Source organism: Canis lupus, chromosome 7 (genome assembly GCF_003254725.2).
Source record: "Canis lupus dingo isolate Sandy chromosome 7, ASM325472v2, whole genome shotgun sequence".
NCBI lineage: Eukaryota > Metazoa > Chordata > Mammalia > Carnivora > Canidae > Canis > Canis lupus.
The window spans coordinates 62187375-62205372 of NC_064249.1; the positions used below are offsets into that span (position 1 = coordinate 62187375).

A 17998-nucleotide genomic window follows, 5' to 3' on the forward strand; every position below is an offset into this window, starting at 1 on the left:
AAAAAAATAAATCTTAAAAAAAAAGTCATATCCAATGATCAATGGTGTTTAGGTTTGTAGGTGAAAGGACTATGTTTTGTTTTTTTTTTTTTAGTAAACATTTAAAAAAGAGTTTTTATTACTGTATCTACAGAGGTGTAGAAATTTTAAATGAGATTTATTGCTTTTTTAAAATTTTAATATAATTCCTAGAATTGATAGTGATTGAGATTTCTAATGTTCAGATCAGTCCACTGGAATAAGAGTGTGAGTATGAAGTAAGTGTGAGAAGGAATAATGAGTTTAGTAGATTTAACAGATCAAATGACTGGAGTTATTGTAGCATTCCTATCATAGGAACCATAATGATGCAGAACCTGAGGAAATCTGTTGGAATATTGGCTTACCTGCTTTAAGGTTGCTATGAAGCGAGTTATATATTCTACAGTCACTGGGTCCTCAACTGTAAGCTTATGACTCTGGCACTCCACACGGGCTCTGTTTATTACTACTCTAGCATCAGCAGTCAGTCCTGTAAAAGTAAGTAATACAAAAACGAATAACTCTTTCCTGGTTAAAAGTGTTTTGTTTTGTTTTTAGCTACCATGAAATCTTTCTTGTAATATCCATTTTTTTCAGTATATGTCCATTATAATTTATAAAATAATACCACTCATGTGATATTCAAACTTAATCTGATGCATTCATATTTACTTTTTAAAGAAAATAGTTTGATTTTTTGAAGATTTTTTATTTATTCATGAGAGACACACAGAGAAAGGCAGAGACATAGGCAGAGGGAGAAGCAGGCTCCATGCAGCGAGCCCGATGTGGGACTCGGTCCCGGGTCTCCATCATCACGCCCTGGGCCGAAGACAGGCGCTCAACCACTGAGCCACCCAGGCGTCCCTAAAGAAAATAGTTTTAAAGAATAATAGGTAAACACTAACGTTAAGTAAATTTTCCCAAAGATCAAAATGTTTTAAGCCCAGTAGCTGGGCTGGTTATTAGTTTTTATTAAACATTTTCTAAAAATCTATGTAATCATATCTTCTTAAAATTATTTTTTGGGAAGGTATCGATGGCAGACTGATCAAAGGCTGATAGTTTATCCTGGTTCCAAAATCAATATACTCATTATTCATTACCCAAATCATTAAGTAAGCTGGATTTCTCCTTGTGGAAACAATATTACTTCATTATCAAACACATATCCGTTGAATTCAAATTGCATTCAATATAACTGTGACATATGATTTCTCTTAGGTTTTTGTCTAAGATTAAGGGTTTGAAAATCAAGAATGTTACAACAGAAAAAGAAGACACTGTCTCCCTTTTGCCATACCAAAACATCATGTAATGAATTTGCAAAACCTCCATAAGGAAATAGAATGTTTCTATAAAAGTAACTGACCCAAAACTTAAGTGCAAGGGTTGCAAACATTTCTATTCAAGAGGTCTTTGGCATTTGACCTTTATGTGGCCATTTTCTTTCTCCATTCTCTCAATAGCACACTGCCAGGAAGATGCATTCACAAAATCCTGTGTAACAATCATTTCTGACATAATCATCAGTCTTTTGCAGTCACAAACTAGTGTTCCACTTCCACACCATTTCAAATTGTGTTTCTACAAACGTGGAAGAATTGTCAATCCCTGAGGATAATGGTAGTCAACAATGAAGAACCTGTCACAATGTGCCACTAAGAATCACTCTAACACTCATCGGTAGGGTGCATTTGAATCAGATAGTTACAGAAAAGGTGATTCTCTGCTCTCTGCAAACATTGTATGAGAGAAGCGCCTGGCTGTCTCAGTCAGTTGAGCATGTGACTTTTGATCTTGGGGTGGTGAGTTCAAGCTCCACCTTGGGTGTAGAATTTACTTAAAAAATATATTAAAAATTAATAAAGGGATTTCTCAATTGGGTTTTCATATACAGGTCACTGAGTGTTCTCCTTAAAGCATTTATTTTTTTAAAAAATGTTATATGAGGGGAGCCTGGCTGGCCTCGTTGGTAGAACATGTGGCTCTTGATCTTGGGGGTTGTGAGTTTGAGCCCCAAGAGGGTAAAGTCTACATTATAAAAATGGTTTAAAAATTTATTAATAAATGTTATAGGAAAGAAAAATGGGAAGAGATTAACTTTACCTATCCTATGGATTAAAAACTATACTCAATTGGAAAATGTGATCAGAAAGGATATTTCTAAGTTATTTCCTCTTTACTATGTAAATATGAACCAAAGCTACAGAAACATAAAAGTATGCTTAAACAGTAGTAACATAATTCAAGAAAAAAATTAGTGATAAGTTTGCCAAACCATATGAGTAATAGTTATGTGATTGTATTTGTTTATAATATAAGAAATAGCAATTACACTAATCTATACTAAATGGCTAGGAAAAAGAGAACTTCAATTTATTTTTTTTTAGGATTTTATTAATATATTCATGAGAGACACACAGAAAGAAGCAGGCAGAGGGAGGAGCAGGCTCCCTACAGGGAGCCCAATGTGGGACTCAATCCTAGGACCCTGAGATCACGACCAGAGCCAAAGACAGATGCTCAACCACTGAGCCACCCAGGTGCCCCAGAACAACTTCAGTTTAAAGATAGCATTGAAAACTGCAATCTCATATTCTGTAGGTTATCTTTTAGTTTTGTTATTTCCTTCACTGTGTAAAAAGCTTTTTATTTTGATGAAGTCCGATTAATTAATGTTTGCTTTTATCTTCCTCGGCTCAGGAGAATATCAAGAAAGAAGTTACTGCCTCTGTTCTCCTCTAGGGTTTTTATGGTTTCAGGTCTCACATTTAGGTCTTTAATCCATTTTGAATTTATTTTTGTGTATGGTATAAGAAAGTGGCCCAGTTTCATTTTTCTGCATGTTGCTGTCCAGTTTGCCCAACACCATTTGTTGAAGAGACTTTTTTTTTGAGGCAGTCTCTTTCCCATTGGATATTCTTTCCTGCTTTGTTGAAGATAATTGACCATGTAGTTGTGGGTTCATTTCTGGGTATTCTCTTCTGTTCCATTGATCTATGTATCTGTTTTTGTGCCCATACCATACTGTTTTGTAATATTACTTGAAGTCTGGAATTGTGATGCCTGCATTTCTTTCTCAAGGTTTCTTTGGCTATACAAGGTCTTTTGTGGTTCCATTAAAGTTTTAAGATTGTTTGTTCTAGCTCTGTGAAAAACGCTGTTGGTATTTTGTTTGAAGGGATTGCATTAAATGTGTAGATTGCTTTGGGCAGTATAGACATTTTAACAATATTTGTTCATCCTACATAATGGGAGAAGATATTTGTAAATCGCATATCTGATAAAGGCTTGTATATAAAATATATAAAAAAATTATAAAATCAAACCCCTAACATGAATATTCCAATTAAAAATGGGCAGAATATTAGTTGACCATAAAGTTGAGGGTCCACTTTTGGATTCTCTATTCTGTTCCATTGATCTATGTGTCTGCTTTTGTGCCAGTACCATACTGTCTTGATTACCACAGCTTTGTAGTACATCCTGAAATCTGGCATTGTGATGCCCCCAGCTATGGTTTTCTTTTTTAATAATGCCCTGGCTATTCGGGGTCTTTTCTGATTCCACACAAATCTTAAGATAATTTGTTCCAACTCTCTGAAGAAAGTCCATGGTATTTTGATAGGGATTGCATTAAATGTGTAAATTGCCCTAGGTAGCATTGACATTTTCACAATATTAATTCGACAAAGGAGGAAAGACTATCCACTGGAAAAAAAACAAAACAAAACAAAACAGTCTCTTCAATAAATGGTGCTGGGAAAATTGGACATCCACATGCAGAAGAATGAAACTAAACCATTCTCTTACACCATACACAAAGATAAACTCAAAATGGATGAAAGATCTAAATGTGAGACAAGATTCCACCAAAATCCTAGAGGAGAACACAGGCAACACCCTTTTTGAACTTGGCCACAGTAACTTCTTGCAAGATACATCCATGAAGGCAAGAGAAACAAAAGCAAAAATGGGGTGGTAGAAAGGGAGGTGGGTGAGGGGTGGGGGTGACTGGGTGACGGGCACTGAGGGGGGCATTTGATGGGATGAGCACTGGGTGTTATGCTATATGTTGGCAAATTGAACTCCAATAAAAATTTTTTAAAAATTAAAAATAAATAGTGATCCCTGGGTGGCACAGCGGTTTGGCGCCTGCCTTTGGCCCAGGGCGTGATCCTGGAGACCCGGGATCGAATCCCACATCGGGCTCCCGGTGCATGGAGCCTGCTTCTCCCTCTGCCTGTGTCTCTGCCTCTCTCTCTCTCTCTCTGTATCTGTCATAAATAAATAAAATATAAAAAAAATTAAAAATAAATAAAAATGGGCAGAAGATATGAATAGATTTTTATTTTTTATTTTTTTTATTTTTTTTATTTTTTTATTTATTTATGATAGTCACAGAGAGAGAGAGAGAGAGAGAGAGAGGCAGAGACACAGGCAGAGGGAGAAGCAGGCTCCATGCACCGGGAGCCTGATGTGGGATTCGATCCCGGGTCTCCAGGATCGCGCCCTGGGCCAAAGGCAGGCGCCAAACCGCTACACCACCCAGGGATCCCTGAATAGATTTTTAAAGAAGACATGCAGATGGCCAACAGACACGTGAAAAGATGCTCCACATCACTCATCATTAGGGAGATACAAATCAAAACTACAATGAAATATCACATCTGTCAGAATGGCTAAAACTAACAACACAAGAAACAACAGGTGTCGGTGAGGATGTGGAGAAAGGGGAACCCTCTTACACTGCTGGTGGGAATGCAAACTGGTACACCCACTCTGGAAAACAGTATGGAGGTTCCTCAAAAAGTTAAAAATATGACTACCCTATGATCCGAGAATTGCACTACTAGGTATTTACCCAAAAGGATATATATGCACCCCAATGTTTATAGCAGCATTATCTATAGTAGCCAAATTACGGAAATAGTCCAAGTCCCATTGGCTGATAAATGGATAAAGATGTGGTACACACACACACACACACACACTGGAATATTATTCAGCCTTAAAAAGAACAAAATCTTGCCATTTGCAATGATATGGATGGAGCTAGAGAATATTATGCTAAGCAAAATAAGTCAGAGAAAGACTAATATATGATTTCAGTCATATCTGAAACCTAAGAAACAAAACAAATGAGCAAAGGGAAAAAAGAGAGACAATGGGTGAAACAGGTGATGGGGATTAAACAGTGCACTTGTGATGAGCACTGAGTGTTGTTAGAAGTGTTGAATCCCTATATTATATACCTGAAACTAATTACACTGTATGTTAACTGGAATTTATGTATTTAGTTAGTTAACTGGAATTTAAATAAAAACTTAAAAAGTTACAATTTCACTTCTCTTATAAATAAGCAATCTATAGAAGAAAAAAGTCCTCAGTCTAGTGCTTTTAAATTCATACCACAACTTTATCTTGAAGATACTTTCACAATGCAGAATTTCTACTTTTTAATTTTTACTTTCACAATGCAGAATTGTACATGGTACATGAAAGAACTATTTTTTCAAAATCTTTAATTTTTTTCCCTTAGGGCTGTTTTCTTTTCTTTTTTTTTTTTTAAGATTTTATTTATTTATTCGAGAGAGAGAGAGAGAGAGGCAGAGACACAGGCAGAGGGAGGAGCAGGCTCCGTGCAGGGAGCCTGACGTGGGACTTGATCCCTGGTCTCCAGGATCAGGCCCTGGGCTGAAGGCTAAACCGCTGAGCCACCCAGGCTGCCCCAGGGCTGTTTTCTAAACATTAAAGTACAATATAACAATATTGACAAAAGAATGTGATTTTTTTCAAGATGAAACTATGTTTTTTTTTTTTCTGATATGTACTCATTGTAAAATATTCCAACAGAGGGAATAAAAGCTACCATATAACTCCACAAGTTATAAACAAAACAATATTATACATATGTTTTTTAAAAGATTTTGATTTATTCATGAGAGACAGAGAGAGAGGCAGAGACAGGCAGAGGGAGAAGCAGGCTCCTCACAGGGAGCCCAATGTGGGACTCAATCCTCGGACTCCAGGATCACGCCCCGAGTCAAAGGCAGACAGATGCTCAACTGCTGAGCCAGCCAGGCATCCCAACAAAATTATACATATTATTCACTAACCAGATTTTTAATGTGTATTGTGAATACTTTATGGTGTCAATATGTATAGATCCTATGACCTCCTTTTAAAAACATTTAAATTCAATTTAGTTATGATATAGTGTAATATTGGTTTCAGGAATTTAGTGATTCATCACTTACATATAACATCTAATGCTCATCCCAACAAATGCCCTCTTTAATACCCATCACCCATTTAGCCCATCCCCCTCACCCATCTCCCCTCCAGCAACCCTGTTTGTTCTCTTAACTATAGAGTCTCTTATAGTTTGCTTTCCCCTTGTGTTCTCCTCTAGGATTTTGATGGTTTCCCGTCTTAAACTTAGGTCTTTCATCTACTTTGAGTTTATTGTGTATGGTGTATATAAGTGGCCCACTTTCATTTTTCTGCATGTTGCTGTCCAGTTTTCCCAACACTATTTGTTAAAGAGTCTTTTTCCACACGATAGTCTTTCCTGCTTTGTTGAAGATTAGTTGACTATATAGTTGTGGGCCATGACCTACTTTTTAAACTGCTACTAAATAAGAATAACATGGTAGTAGTAGTAGTAATTGTAGTGGTAATAGTAATAATATATGCTCTAAATGTTCTTAATGTTTCTTATGTATTAACTCATTTAATTCTTGTAAAAAATCAATAAGATACACACTGTCATTAACCTCATGTTAAAGAAGACTAAACTGAGGCAAGGGAGCAGTTAAGTATATCACAGGTGTATTGGGCAAGGGAGTCTGGCTTAGAAGCCAGCTGGTATGTATGGTTCCAGAGCCTATAGTTTTAAGCAACTGCTTGGATATGCCATCTAGTTCCCCAATAATAGACATTTAGGTATTTTCCAATTATGAAAATCAGTGTGGGGAAAAGTATTAATAAGTGCTTATTTTATTCTGCTAAAAAGTCATATTCATATAAAATTTAATTTATATTAAAGTCAGAAAAGTACGCATACCGGAAGTTAAAGCATTCCATATTATTTATACTAAGATGATTTCATTTTAAATTTTTTCTTTTATTATAGTAAAATATACAAAGCATGAAATTTATCATTTTAACAATTTCTTTTTAAGATTTTATTTATTTATTCATAAGAGAGACAGAGCGAGAGAGAGGCAGAGACGCAGGCAGAGGGAGAAGCAGGCTCCATGCAAGTAGCCCGATGTGGGACTCGATCCTGGGACTCCAGGATCATGCCCTGGGCCGAAGGCAGGCTCTAAACCACTGAGCCACCCAGGGACCCCCTCATTTTAACCATTTCTAAGTTTAAAAACAGTTCAGTGGAATTAAGAACTTTTACACTGTTGGAAAGTCATCACCATCCATTTCTAGGACTTTTTATTTTCCCCAACTAAAACTCTGAGTCCATGAAATAATCTCCCAGTCCCCCTCCAACACAGTCCCTGGCAACCAACATTCTACTTTCTATTGTCTATGAATTTGACTATGCAGTACTCATATAAAGTGGAACTATATGTAATTATACTATTATGACCGCTTATTTCACATACTATAATGTCTTCCAAGATTCATCCATGTTAAAGTATGTGTCAGAATTTCCTTCTTTTTTATGACTGAATTATAGTCCATTGTATGTATACAGCACATTATGTTTACCCACTCATTCACTGATGGATACCTGGGTTGTTTCCATCTTTTACCTATTGTGACTAATACTCTTATAAATATGGGTCTACAAATATCTCTTTGAGTCCCTGCTTTCAGTTCTTTTAGATATATACCCAGAAGTGGAATGGTTGGATCACATGGTAATTCTGTTTAATTTTTTAAAAAAACACCATATTGTTTTCAGTAGTGACTATACCGTTTTACATTCTCACCTACTGTACACAAAGTTTGGAATTCTCCAGTCTTGTTAATCCTTATTTTGTTTGTTTTCTTGGTAATAGCCATCCTAATGGATGAGAAGTGGCGATTCATTGTGGTTTTGACTTGCATTTCTCTAATGATTAGTGACACTGAATATTTTTTCATGTGTTTATTGGCCATTTGTATACCTTCTTTGGATAAATATTTAAATTCTTTGCTCATTTTTGAATTGGGGTGTCTGCTTCTTTGTTATGTTCTAAGCATTCTTTATGTATTCTGGCTATTACTCCCTTCTCAGATACACAGTTTTAAAAATATTTTCTCCCATTCCACAGACTGCTGTTTTACTCTATTGACTTTGTCCTTTGATGCATTACAATTTTTGATTTTGAGGTTGTCCAGTTTACTATTTCTTTCTTTTTTGCCTGTGCTTTTGGTCTCAGATCCAAAAAATCATTACCAAATCCAATCTCATGAAACTTTTCTCCTACATATTCTTCTAAGTTTCAAAGTTTTAGGTTTTAATTTTAGTTAACTCATTTTGAGTTAACTTTTGTATGTGGTGTTAGGTAAGGTTCTACTTTATTCTTCTACACGGAGATATCTTGTTTCCCTAGCACCATTTGTTGAAAAAACTGTCTCTTCCCCCACTGAATGGTCTTGGCAACTTTGTCAAACAAAAACCATTTGGCCATATATTTGAGGATTATTTCTGGGCTCTTTATTATATTCTTTTGGTCTTTATGTTAGTACCACAGTATTTTGATTACTGTAGCTTTGTAGTAAGTTTTGTAGTAAGCTTTGTAGTAAGAAAGAAATCAGGAAGCATGAATTGTCCAAATTTGTTATTTTTCAACACTGTTTTGAGATTCCATATGAATTTTTTTCTATTTCTGCAAAAAAAAAAAAAAACACAAATCCATTGAGTTTTTTTTAAAGATTTTATTTATTTATTCATGAGAGACAGAGAGAGAGAGAGAGAGAGAGAGAGGCAGAGACACAGGCAGAGGGAGAAGCAGGCTCCATGCAGGGAGCCCAACGCGGGACTCGATCCCGGGTCTCCAGGATCACACACTGGGCTAAAGGTGGTGCTAAACCACTGAGCTACCTGGGCTGCCCCCATTGAAATTTTGATTGGGATAACTACATCATTGCTTTGGGTAGTACTGATATCTTAACAATATTAGCCTTCTAATCCACCACTAGGGGGTGTCTTTATATTTATTTATTTATTTTTATTTATTTTTATTTTTTATTTTTTTAAAGATTTATTCATTTGAGAGAGAGAGAGAAAGAGAGAGAGTGAGTATGCATGCAGGGAGGGGAGGGGCATAGGGTAGGGGGAGAGAGAGCACAGAGCCCAATTCGTGGCTCAATCTCATGACCCTGAAATGACCTGAGCTGAAACCAAGAGTCAGACACAGAACCAACTGCGCCACCAAGGTGCCCCTGTCTTTACAATTATTTGTGTCATCTTCAATTTCTTTCAGCAGTGTTTTATATTTTTTAGTATACAAGCCCTCTGTCTCCCTGGTTAAGTTTATTCCTAATTATTTTATTCTTTTTGATTCTATTGTAAATAAAATTATTTCTCTTAATTTCCTTTTCAGATTGTTCATTGTCAGTATATAGAAATGCAATTGATTTGTGTTGACACTGTTTCCTGAAACTTTGTTCAATTTAATTATTACCTCTTAACATTTTTTTGTGTGTGTGTGGAATCTTTAGGGTTTTCTATATACAAGATCTGCAAAGAGAGCTAATTTTATATTTTCCTTTCCAATTTGGATCCTTTTTTTCCGTGCCTAATTGCTCAGGCTAGGACTTTATTATGTTAAATGGAAATGGCAAAAGCAGTCATCCTTGACTTATTCCTGATCTTAGAGGAAGATCTTTCAGTTTTTTTAACTATGATGTTCTCTGTTGAGTTTTTCATAAATTGTCTTTATTATGTTGAGATCTTTTCCTTCTATTCCTAGGTTGTTGAGTTTTCATCATAAAAGGGTATTGAATTTTGTCAAATTCTTTTTCTGCATCAATTAGATGATCATGTAGTTTTCCCCTTCATTTTGTTAATGCGGTATATTACACTGATTGATTTTCATGTGTTGAACTATCTTTACATATCAGAAATAATCCAGTTTGGGACTGCAGGGACCCTGTCAGTACAGTGGGCAAGTATTTAAAAATGACACTAGCCTGAGCTGAAGTAACAGGACACTCCCATGGAGACTGTCTCTGACATCAGCTTGAGCTATATTTATTAGTTTCTGACACTAATATGTACCCTAGGGCTAGGTACCCTAGCCCAGCCAGGGGCCTACACAGAGATGGGGGCTCTAGGGCCTAACTGAGGTCCTATGCTGAGCTGGCCTGGACTGTACTTGCTGTCCTGGGGGTATCAGGACAAAACCGGTACCAAAACCTATCTCCAGGAGTTTCTGCCCCTGCTCCTCAAGAACATCCAGGAAGGGCCAGGGAAGTTCCAGCTGCTGTGCTGCACCCTGAGCAAGGTGTTGGATCACCACTGCAGCCTGCTGGCACTCATGAAGTTCTTCCTAGACGTGACCTTCTGGAGCAGATAGCTTCGAAGCCAGCTCAGCCTTATACTCATTGCCTTGATGCTAGATCAGCAAGAGACATACTCCCTCTCTGGCCAAGAGAAAGCCCACTGTCTTTGCTCAGCTGGCTCCTGACCCTCATGAGGCCATCATCCCTCTTGTAGTACCTGGACTCTGAGACCTTGCAACCCTGCCAGGAGCAATAGCCAAAAGCCAGTGCCAAATTAGACCACAAGGTCTGCTACCTGTGCCACAGCTTTCTGACACTGGCCAGGGTGATGGCCAGTACATTACTCCAGACCAATGGGGAGAGATGCAGCTTGCTGTGCAAGCAGTTGCTCTGGCATATTAGCACCCATATCCAAGAGAGCCCCCGGCCACACACTGAACCAGATTCAAGGACTTGGCTGCTCAGACCTACATCTGCTGGCAGAAGCTGCTGGCTCACTGCCAGCCCCAAGTCCTGTAAAGGACTACAAAGACTAAGAGAAGCCCTGGAAAGACCAAGGTGGCAGGGCAGCGGTGGCCCTAGACTCTTGGCACTTGGGTGAAATGAACAGGGCTCAGGGAATATGAGGGAGTGAAGAACTGAGGCCAGAGGAGGACCATTGTGATAAAGCAAGAGCCTGCCTCAGCACTGCCCCTGAGCCCCACCAGGCAATGGATGTGGCCTCTCCCTGCCTGGCCCACTCCTCAGCTCTCTTCTGCCAGCTGTCTCCTCTGCTACAGAGCCTTTGTCTCCACACTCTTTTCCCTAAGGCCTCCTCACTTTCCTTCCTCTCTCTATCAGTAATGTGAGCTTTCTTTGTGCACACTGAAGTCTTATTTCAGAAAAAGAAAAAATAAAATGGGTGCATGGGCATTCACCCACGACAAGAAACATGCCTTGTTTGCAATAATACAGAGACAAATAAGCACTTGAATATCTGCTCAACATTATTAGCCATGAGTCAAATGCAAATTAAACCCACAACGAGATAGTGCGACATACTTAGAAAAATGTCTGAAATTAAAAATAGTAACAACACCAAAGGCTGCTGAGGATGTAGAGAAAATGAATCATTTATACACTGCTAGTAAGAATGTAAAATAGTTCAGGCACTCTGGAAAACAATTTGCCAGCTTTTTATAAACTAAGCATGTATTACCATACGACCCAAGAACCGTACTCTTGAGCATTTATCGCAAAAAAGGGAAAACCTATGTTCATACAAAAACCTGTACATAAATGTTCTCACCAGCTTTATTTCTAATGAGCAAAAATTAGAAACAATCCAAATGTCCTTCAACCAGTGAGTTGTTAACAAAAGTGTGGTATATCCATGTCATGGAACACTTTTCAGCCATAAAAAACAAGTGACTAATGATCTTTGCAACAACTTGGATGGAAATGCAAGGGAATTATGCTGAACAAGAAAAGCCAAGATGGAAAGGTTATATATCACAGGGTTCTATTCATAGAACATTCTCAAAATGCCAAAATTGTAGAGATGGAACAGAGAATGGATTAGTGGCTGCCAGAGGAATAGCAATGAGGTAGTCTTGTGTTGATGGAAGAGTTATGTATCTTGATTGTGGTGATGATAATATGAACTTACACATGTGAGAAGTCTTAATAAAACTACACACACGCACACATGAATGAATGCATGTAAAACTGTTTAATTTGAATAAACTGTGGCTTGTAACAATGTCAATGTACTATTTTTTGAAGATGTTAGAATCGGGGGAAGCTCAGTAAAGGAGATTTCCCTGTGTTTTAATTTTTTTTTTAAAGATTTACTTATTTTAGAAAGAGTGAGAGAGCTCGCACACAAGTGGGAGGGGTAGGGAGAGGGAGAGAGAATCTCAAGCAGACTCTCCACAAGGCTCGATCCCACAACATGGAGATCACGACCCTAGCTAAAACCAAGAGTCAGATGCTCAACCTGCCATGCCACTCAGGCGCCCACCCCCCACCATGTTTTTTTAATGACTTCCTGAATACAATTATTTCTATGTAAAAGGTTTAAAAAGAAAACACAGCTACCTGAAGTTATAATCAAGGTACTATAATATATATCTTTAAACATTTATGTTTTATCAAAGCTAATTATCAGAAATCCATGTTTATAGAGGTGTGATTTTCCAGAAATGATAGGGTATACTGTTTGTGTTAAATAAGAAATGGAGCATATCTCCATGTGTTACATAAATGTAGCAGGATGACTATAGGAGGAGCCTGTAGTATTACCCTATCATACTATGATCATGACCGTAGTTCCATAAGTACCTGCAAAAGCCATGCAAACATGGTCATCAAGGGCACAAATCTTTCTCACAGTTCTTTCATCTTGAAGCTTGGCAACAGATTTTTTTTCTACTCCAAGCACAACTATATCAGTACCTCGGATTCCAACCTGTCGAGTGATTAAAAAAAAAAAACATAATTAGTTGTCAGTTTTAACATTAAAATGAATTTTATTCTAATACATATGTTGTAGGAAAAGCTTTTATCTAACCATTCAATAAAACTGAGAAAAGTAAACTTCCAAGAAAACAGCTGGATAGGTACATGATTACTAGAAGTCCATTCTCCAAACCCAAAGCAATTAAGACAAGTAGGTAGGAATTGGAAGAATATACCACAAATGCTGACACTAGATGAGTGTCCTAACTCAAAGAATACGCCTGAAGAAGTACTAACTATATACTAACTATATATAGAACAATTTTAACCAAAATGAAAGAAAATGCTGGGAATCCATATGGATTCCTTATAGAATGGGCAATACTAGTATTGGTAGTAGAGGTAGTATAGAAAACTAAGTAGATAAAATTCTGAAAGCTCTCCCATATATCTCAAAATTTGTAGGGATAATGCTCGGGGGCCATAAGCAGCCAAGAGAAAGACCAAATGCACTCACTTTAGTTCAATGATCAACAAAACCTATTTCAAACATGAATACAAGAGGAATCATTATTGTTCCTCCCTCTACTCCTTCCCTTGGGAGTGAAGTGGGAAAATGTTTTAAGAATAATGTGTAAGGATAATAGTTCTCAAATTGGGACTTCTGTAGAAACCTGCCCATATTCTCTGTAATAATTCTGTATTACAGTGGTAATCTAAATACTTTGATATAGGTATTTGTTATTTTTAAAAAAAGGTTTTATTTATTTGAAAGAGAGAATGTGTGTGTGTGCGTGTGTGTATGAGGTGGGAGTGGCATGACCTGAGCCAAAGGCAGACACTTAACCAAGTGAGCCACCCAGGGACCCCTTGATATAGGTATTTATGTTCATGATTGCTGTGTAGCTAAGTGTGATATTGGTACTCACTATGCAAATAGATGTGCTTTGAATTAGTATCACTTAAATAGAAATACAGAACAGGTTAAATACAGAACTAGACCTGGAATTACCTCTTTCAATTAAATAAAACTTAAGATAAATTATAAAGGCTTTTTCTCTTTCTGTTCCCTCACTTCATTCCAGTCTGTCAGTTTATCTAATAGGTCTTTCCCTAATCATCCTATCTAAAATCAATAGCTCTCCCTTAACACTCCCACCCTCATCTAAAAGACTCATGTTAAACTTTATAGCCTATATGGATTATGCTTTCTTATCAAGCCATGAGACATCATAACAATATAATATGTTATGACTCAAGAAAATCTCAGTATTTTTTCCAAACTTGTAATAAATTGATCACTACATAGAATTTTTAGAATTCTCACTTAAACAGTTTTGACTTAATAAAGAAATTAAAACTTCCAATACAGACTATCTAGAAAATATATTATAATGAAAATCCTAATATCAAAGTCTTTTAGTGTGGGTAAAACTATTCTCAGAAGAAAATGCATAATCTCATTTTATAAAATCAAATTAAAAATTAATTATGAATTCATTTAAGAGGTTCAAAAAGGAATAAAAGTATTTAAGCTTACAGGGTGAAGTAAGAAAAAAGCAGAAATTAATGAGTATGGAGAAAACAATAAAACTGATAAGTAATACCAAGAAATAGTTTTTTTAAGATAATGAAGAGATGGCTCAGTTAATCTAACCAAGAGGGGCAAGTGTAAAAAATGTATACAAGTGTGAAAAATCAAGAATTTAAAAATTGTAAGTCTAAGCCAACCAATGTGAAAACCTGAGTGAAAAGGATGACAGACTAAATTCAAAATTGCCCATGCAGACTCAAGAAAATATAGAAAACCCCAGTCTCCCTAACAAACATGGAATAATTTCAAAAACAAGTGTCATGCCTGGAAGGTTCATGGATGAATTTTTCCTGATCTTCTGTTATGGGTAATTCTTATGTCATTTAAATTATTCCTCTTTTTTGGAAAGCTATGTAACAATGTTAAAATCTGGCAAATAAAACATTTTCTTTTTTCTAAAATATTTTATTTGTTTATTCATGAGAGACAGAGAGAGAGAGAGAGGCATAGACACAGAGGGAGAAGCAGGCTCCCTGTGGGGAGCCCCATGTGGGACTCCATCCCAGGAGTCCGGGACCACACCTGGAGTGAAAGGCAGACGCTCAACCGCTGAGCCACTCAGACATCCCTAAAACACTTTCTAGGTAAATAAAAGTACTAATGATTTTCACTTAGGAAGAAAATTGATGTCAAAAATTCTTTTAGCTGATGTCAAAAATTCTAAACAAGATATTTACAAATAGAATCTACCAATACAGGAAAACAGTAATATACCATAAACATTTACAGTTCTGTGAATTTTAGGAATGTCAATAAGAGTAAATCTTTTAATATAAATGTTATAACAGACAATGTGGAAGATCTGTTATTTTTGCCCCTCTGATAACAACAGCACTTCAACTGTTCTTGGAGAAATACTGAGTCTTTAACTGAGGCTGTAATGTAGCCCAGCCTCATCAAACAGTAAGTCCTTAAAGTTTTGCTGAAAGTGTTTGGAAGACAGGATAATTCTTTACCTATTGCTAGGAGCCTGGGTCCCAGGACTATTTAGGAGCCACCTCTTGGAAAGGTCACATCTGAGACTGAAAGTAATAAGAAGGAAGCAAGAGGTGGAGAAGGAGATAGAAGAAAGGAGGAGAAGAAAAACAGACACCTACCAGTTCTGGGGATATCATTTAAGACCCTACTAGCCATATAATTGAGCCTAAAAGGAAAGTTTACTCCTGCTCCCTTTGGGTAAGGGAGTAATACAGATGACCCTTGAACAATGTAGGGGTTAAGGATGCCAACCCTATCCCTTCATGCAGTTGGAAATCCACGTTATAACTTTTGACTCCCCCAAAACTTAATATTTAATAGCCTATCGTCACCTGGCAGCCTTACCACTAACATCAACAGTTGACTAACACATATTCTGCATGTTATATGTATTATATACTGTATTCTTACAATAAATTAAGGTAGAGAAAGAAAATATTAAAATCATAAGAAAAAAAGAAAATCATAAGGAAGAGATATACATTTATGGTACTATATTGTAAAAAATTTGAGAATAAGTGAATCCATGTAGTTCAAACTCATCCTCAGTTTTTGTTTAAATCAGTTTGAGTTGGCTTTCTGATGCCTGTAACTGAAATAGTCCTGACTAAAACAATTAAATAGCAGAAAGCAAATGATAAAAGCTATAAAAGCATTTGATAAAATTCAACACCCACACCTAGTTTAAAAACAACACTGAAAAGCAGGAAGACTATTTGTAAAGACTCTTTCATAACTTGTTAGAAGTATCACAAACTTGTGGTGGTATCTCTCCCATTCAAGTATATGTATGGGGGTGACAACTGGGTAGAAGCCAGTGGCACAGGTGATAAATTAATTCACTAGAAGCAGAACAAAGGAGATAGAGGTTTATTAAATATATTGCGAAGGGGATCCCTGGGCCGCACAGCGGTTTGGCGCCTGCCTTTGGCCCAGGGCACGATCCTGGAGACCCGGGATCGAATCCCACATCGGGCTCCCGGTGCATGGAGCCTGCTTCTCCCTCTGCCTGTGTCTCTGCCTCTCTCTCTTTCTCTCTCTGTGACTATCATAAATAAATAAAAATTTAAAAAAATATATATATATTTAAAAAAAATATATTGTGAAGGAGTAGCGAGCAGAACAGTAAAGGAGAGGCTGTCTGCCAGGAGGCAGTGGGTGGGGGCCATATTTGAGGGGGCAAGGTGAGGGTGCATCTGGGTGGCTTAGCTTAGTCTGTTAAGCATTCAACCCTTGACCTCAGCTCAGGGCTTGATCTCAGGGTTCAAACCCCATGCTGGGCTCCATACTGGATGTGGAACCTACCTATAAAGTAAATAAAATAAAATAAAATAAAATAAAATAAAATAAAATAAAATAAAATAAATAAAATAAAATAAATAAAATAAAATAAAATAAAATAAAATAAATAAAATAAAATAAATAAAATAAAATAAAATAATAAAATAAAAAAAATAAAATAAATAAAATAAAATAAAATAAATAAAATAAATAAAATAAAATAAATAAAATAAATAAAATAAAATAAATAAAATAAAATAAATAAAATAAAATAAAATAAAATAAAATAAGGGGTGCCTGGGTGGCTCAGTCGGTAAGCATCCGACTCTTGATTTCAGCTCAGGTCATGACCTCAGGATCCTGGGTTCAAGCCCTGCATCAGGCTCCATGGTCTGCATAGTGTCTGCTTGAGATTCTCTCCCTCTGCCCTTCTCCCTGCTTGAGCGTACTCTCTCACTCAAACAAATAAAATATTTAAAAAATAAAATAAAAAATAAAAATAGGGGTGCTTGGGTGGCTCAGTTAAACATCTTCCTTTTGGTTTGGATTGTCCTCTTGGGGTCTGGGGCTCGATCCCCGTGTCAGGCTCCCTGCTAGACAAAGAGCCTGCTTCTCCCTCTCCCTCTGCCTGCTGCTCCCCCTGCTTATGCTATCAAATAAATAAAATCTTTAAAAATAAATTAATTAAAATAAATAAAATTAAGGGGGAAGGTGAGGAGGTAGAGGGACATATGGAATTTTCCCCTTTTTAAACTGTGCCTGGTTGTAAGTAGCCCATTGATTAGTTATGGCCTATGGATATTTTGAGGTGGGTTGCCTGATGGGCCTGTCTGTAGTCAGCCAGGAGCCTGGGGGTCACTGTGGGCCCTTTTGCTTTGATCAAGTTTCCGTTGCTCAAGCCTGTTGTTGGTCTTTACAAAACTGGCAGCCAGAATCATCTGAGAAAATGAGTCATCGTCCATTCTAATGTTCAAGTCAAAAACCCAGTTATCCTTTATAGCTCCTCCTCTCACACCATCCATTTCCAATCAATTACCTTGTTTTTGTCCATTTTACCTACAAAAGTTATCCAACTTCCCAACAACACTCTAGTATAAGCAACCATCATTTCTTGCCTGGACTATAAAGGACTGCATAGCCTAATAGATTTTTCACTTTGTACTTTTCTACTCTCTCCACCTCTCCATCCTCCCACCCTCATCCCATACTGCCACCTAGTCTTCACAA

General features: G+C 36.9%; 1 protein-coding gene and 1 long non-coding RNA gene across 5 annotated transcripts in view; one reads left to right on the forward strand and one right to left on the reverse strand.

Annotated features, from left to right (window-relative positions):
- The window catches only part of LOC125755468 (uncharacterized), a 76227-nt gene that overhangs the window by 43812 nt on the left and 14417 nt on the right, over positions 1–17998 (forward strand). The gene's annotated exons all lie outside the window — the stretch shown is intronic.
- The window catches only part of PSMA8 (proteasome 20S subunit alpha 8), a 123427-nt gene that overhangs the window by 14256 nt on the left and 91173 nt on the right, over positions 1–17998 (reverse strand). For all 4 annotated transcript variants that reach the window (XM_049112816.1, XM_025429271.3, XM_025429272.3 and 1 more), the window contains 2 exons: positions 12802–12928; positions 387–511 (listed from right to left, as the gene is read on the reverse strand). In XM_049112816.1, the coding sequence (XP_048968773.1) occupies positions 387–511; positions 12802–12928 (252 nt within the window). The remainder of the gene's footprint in view (positions 1–386; positions 512–12801; positions 12929–17998) is intronic.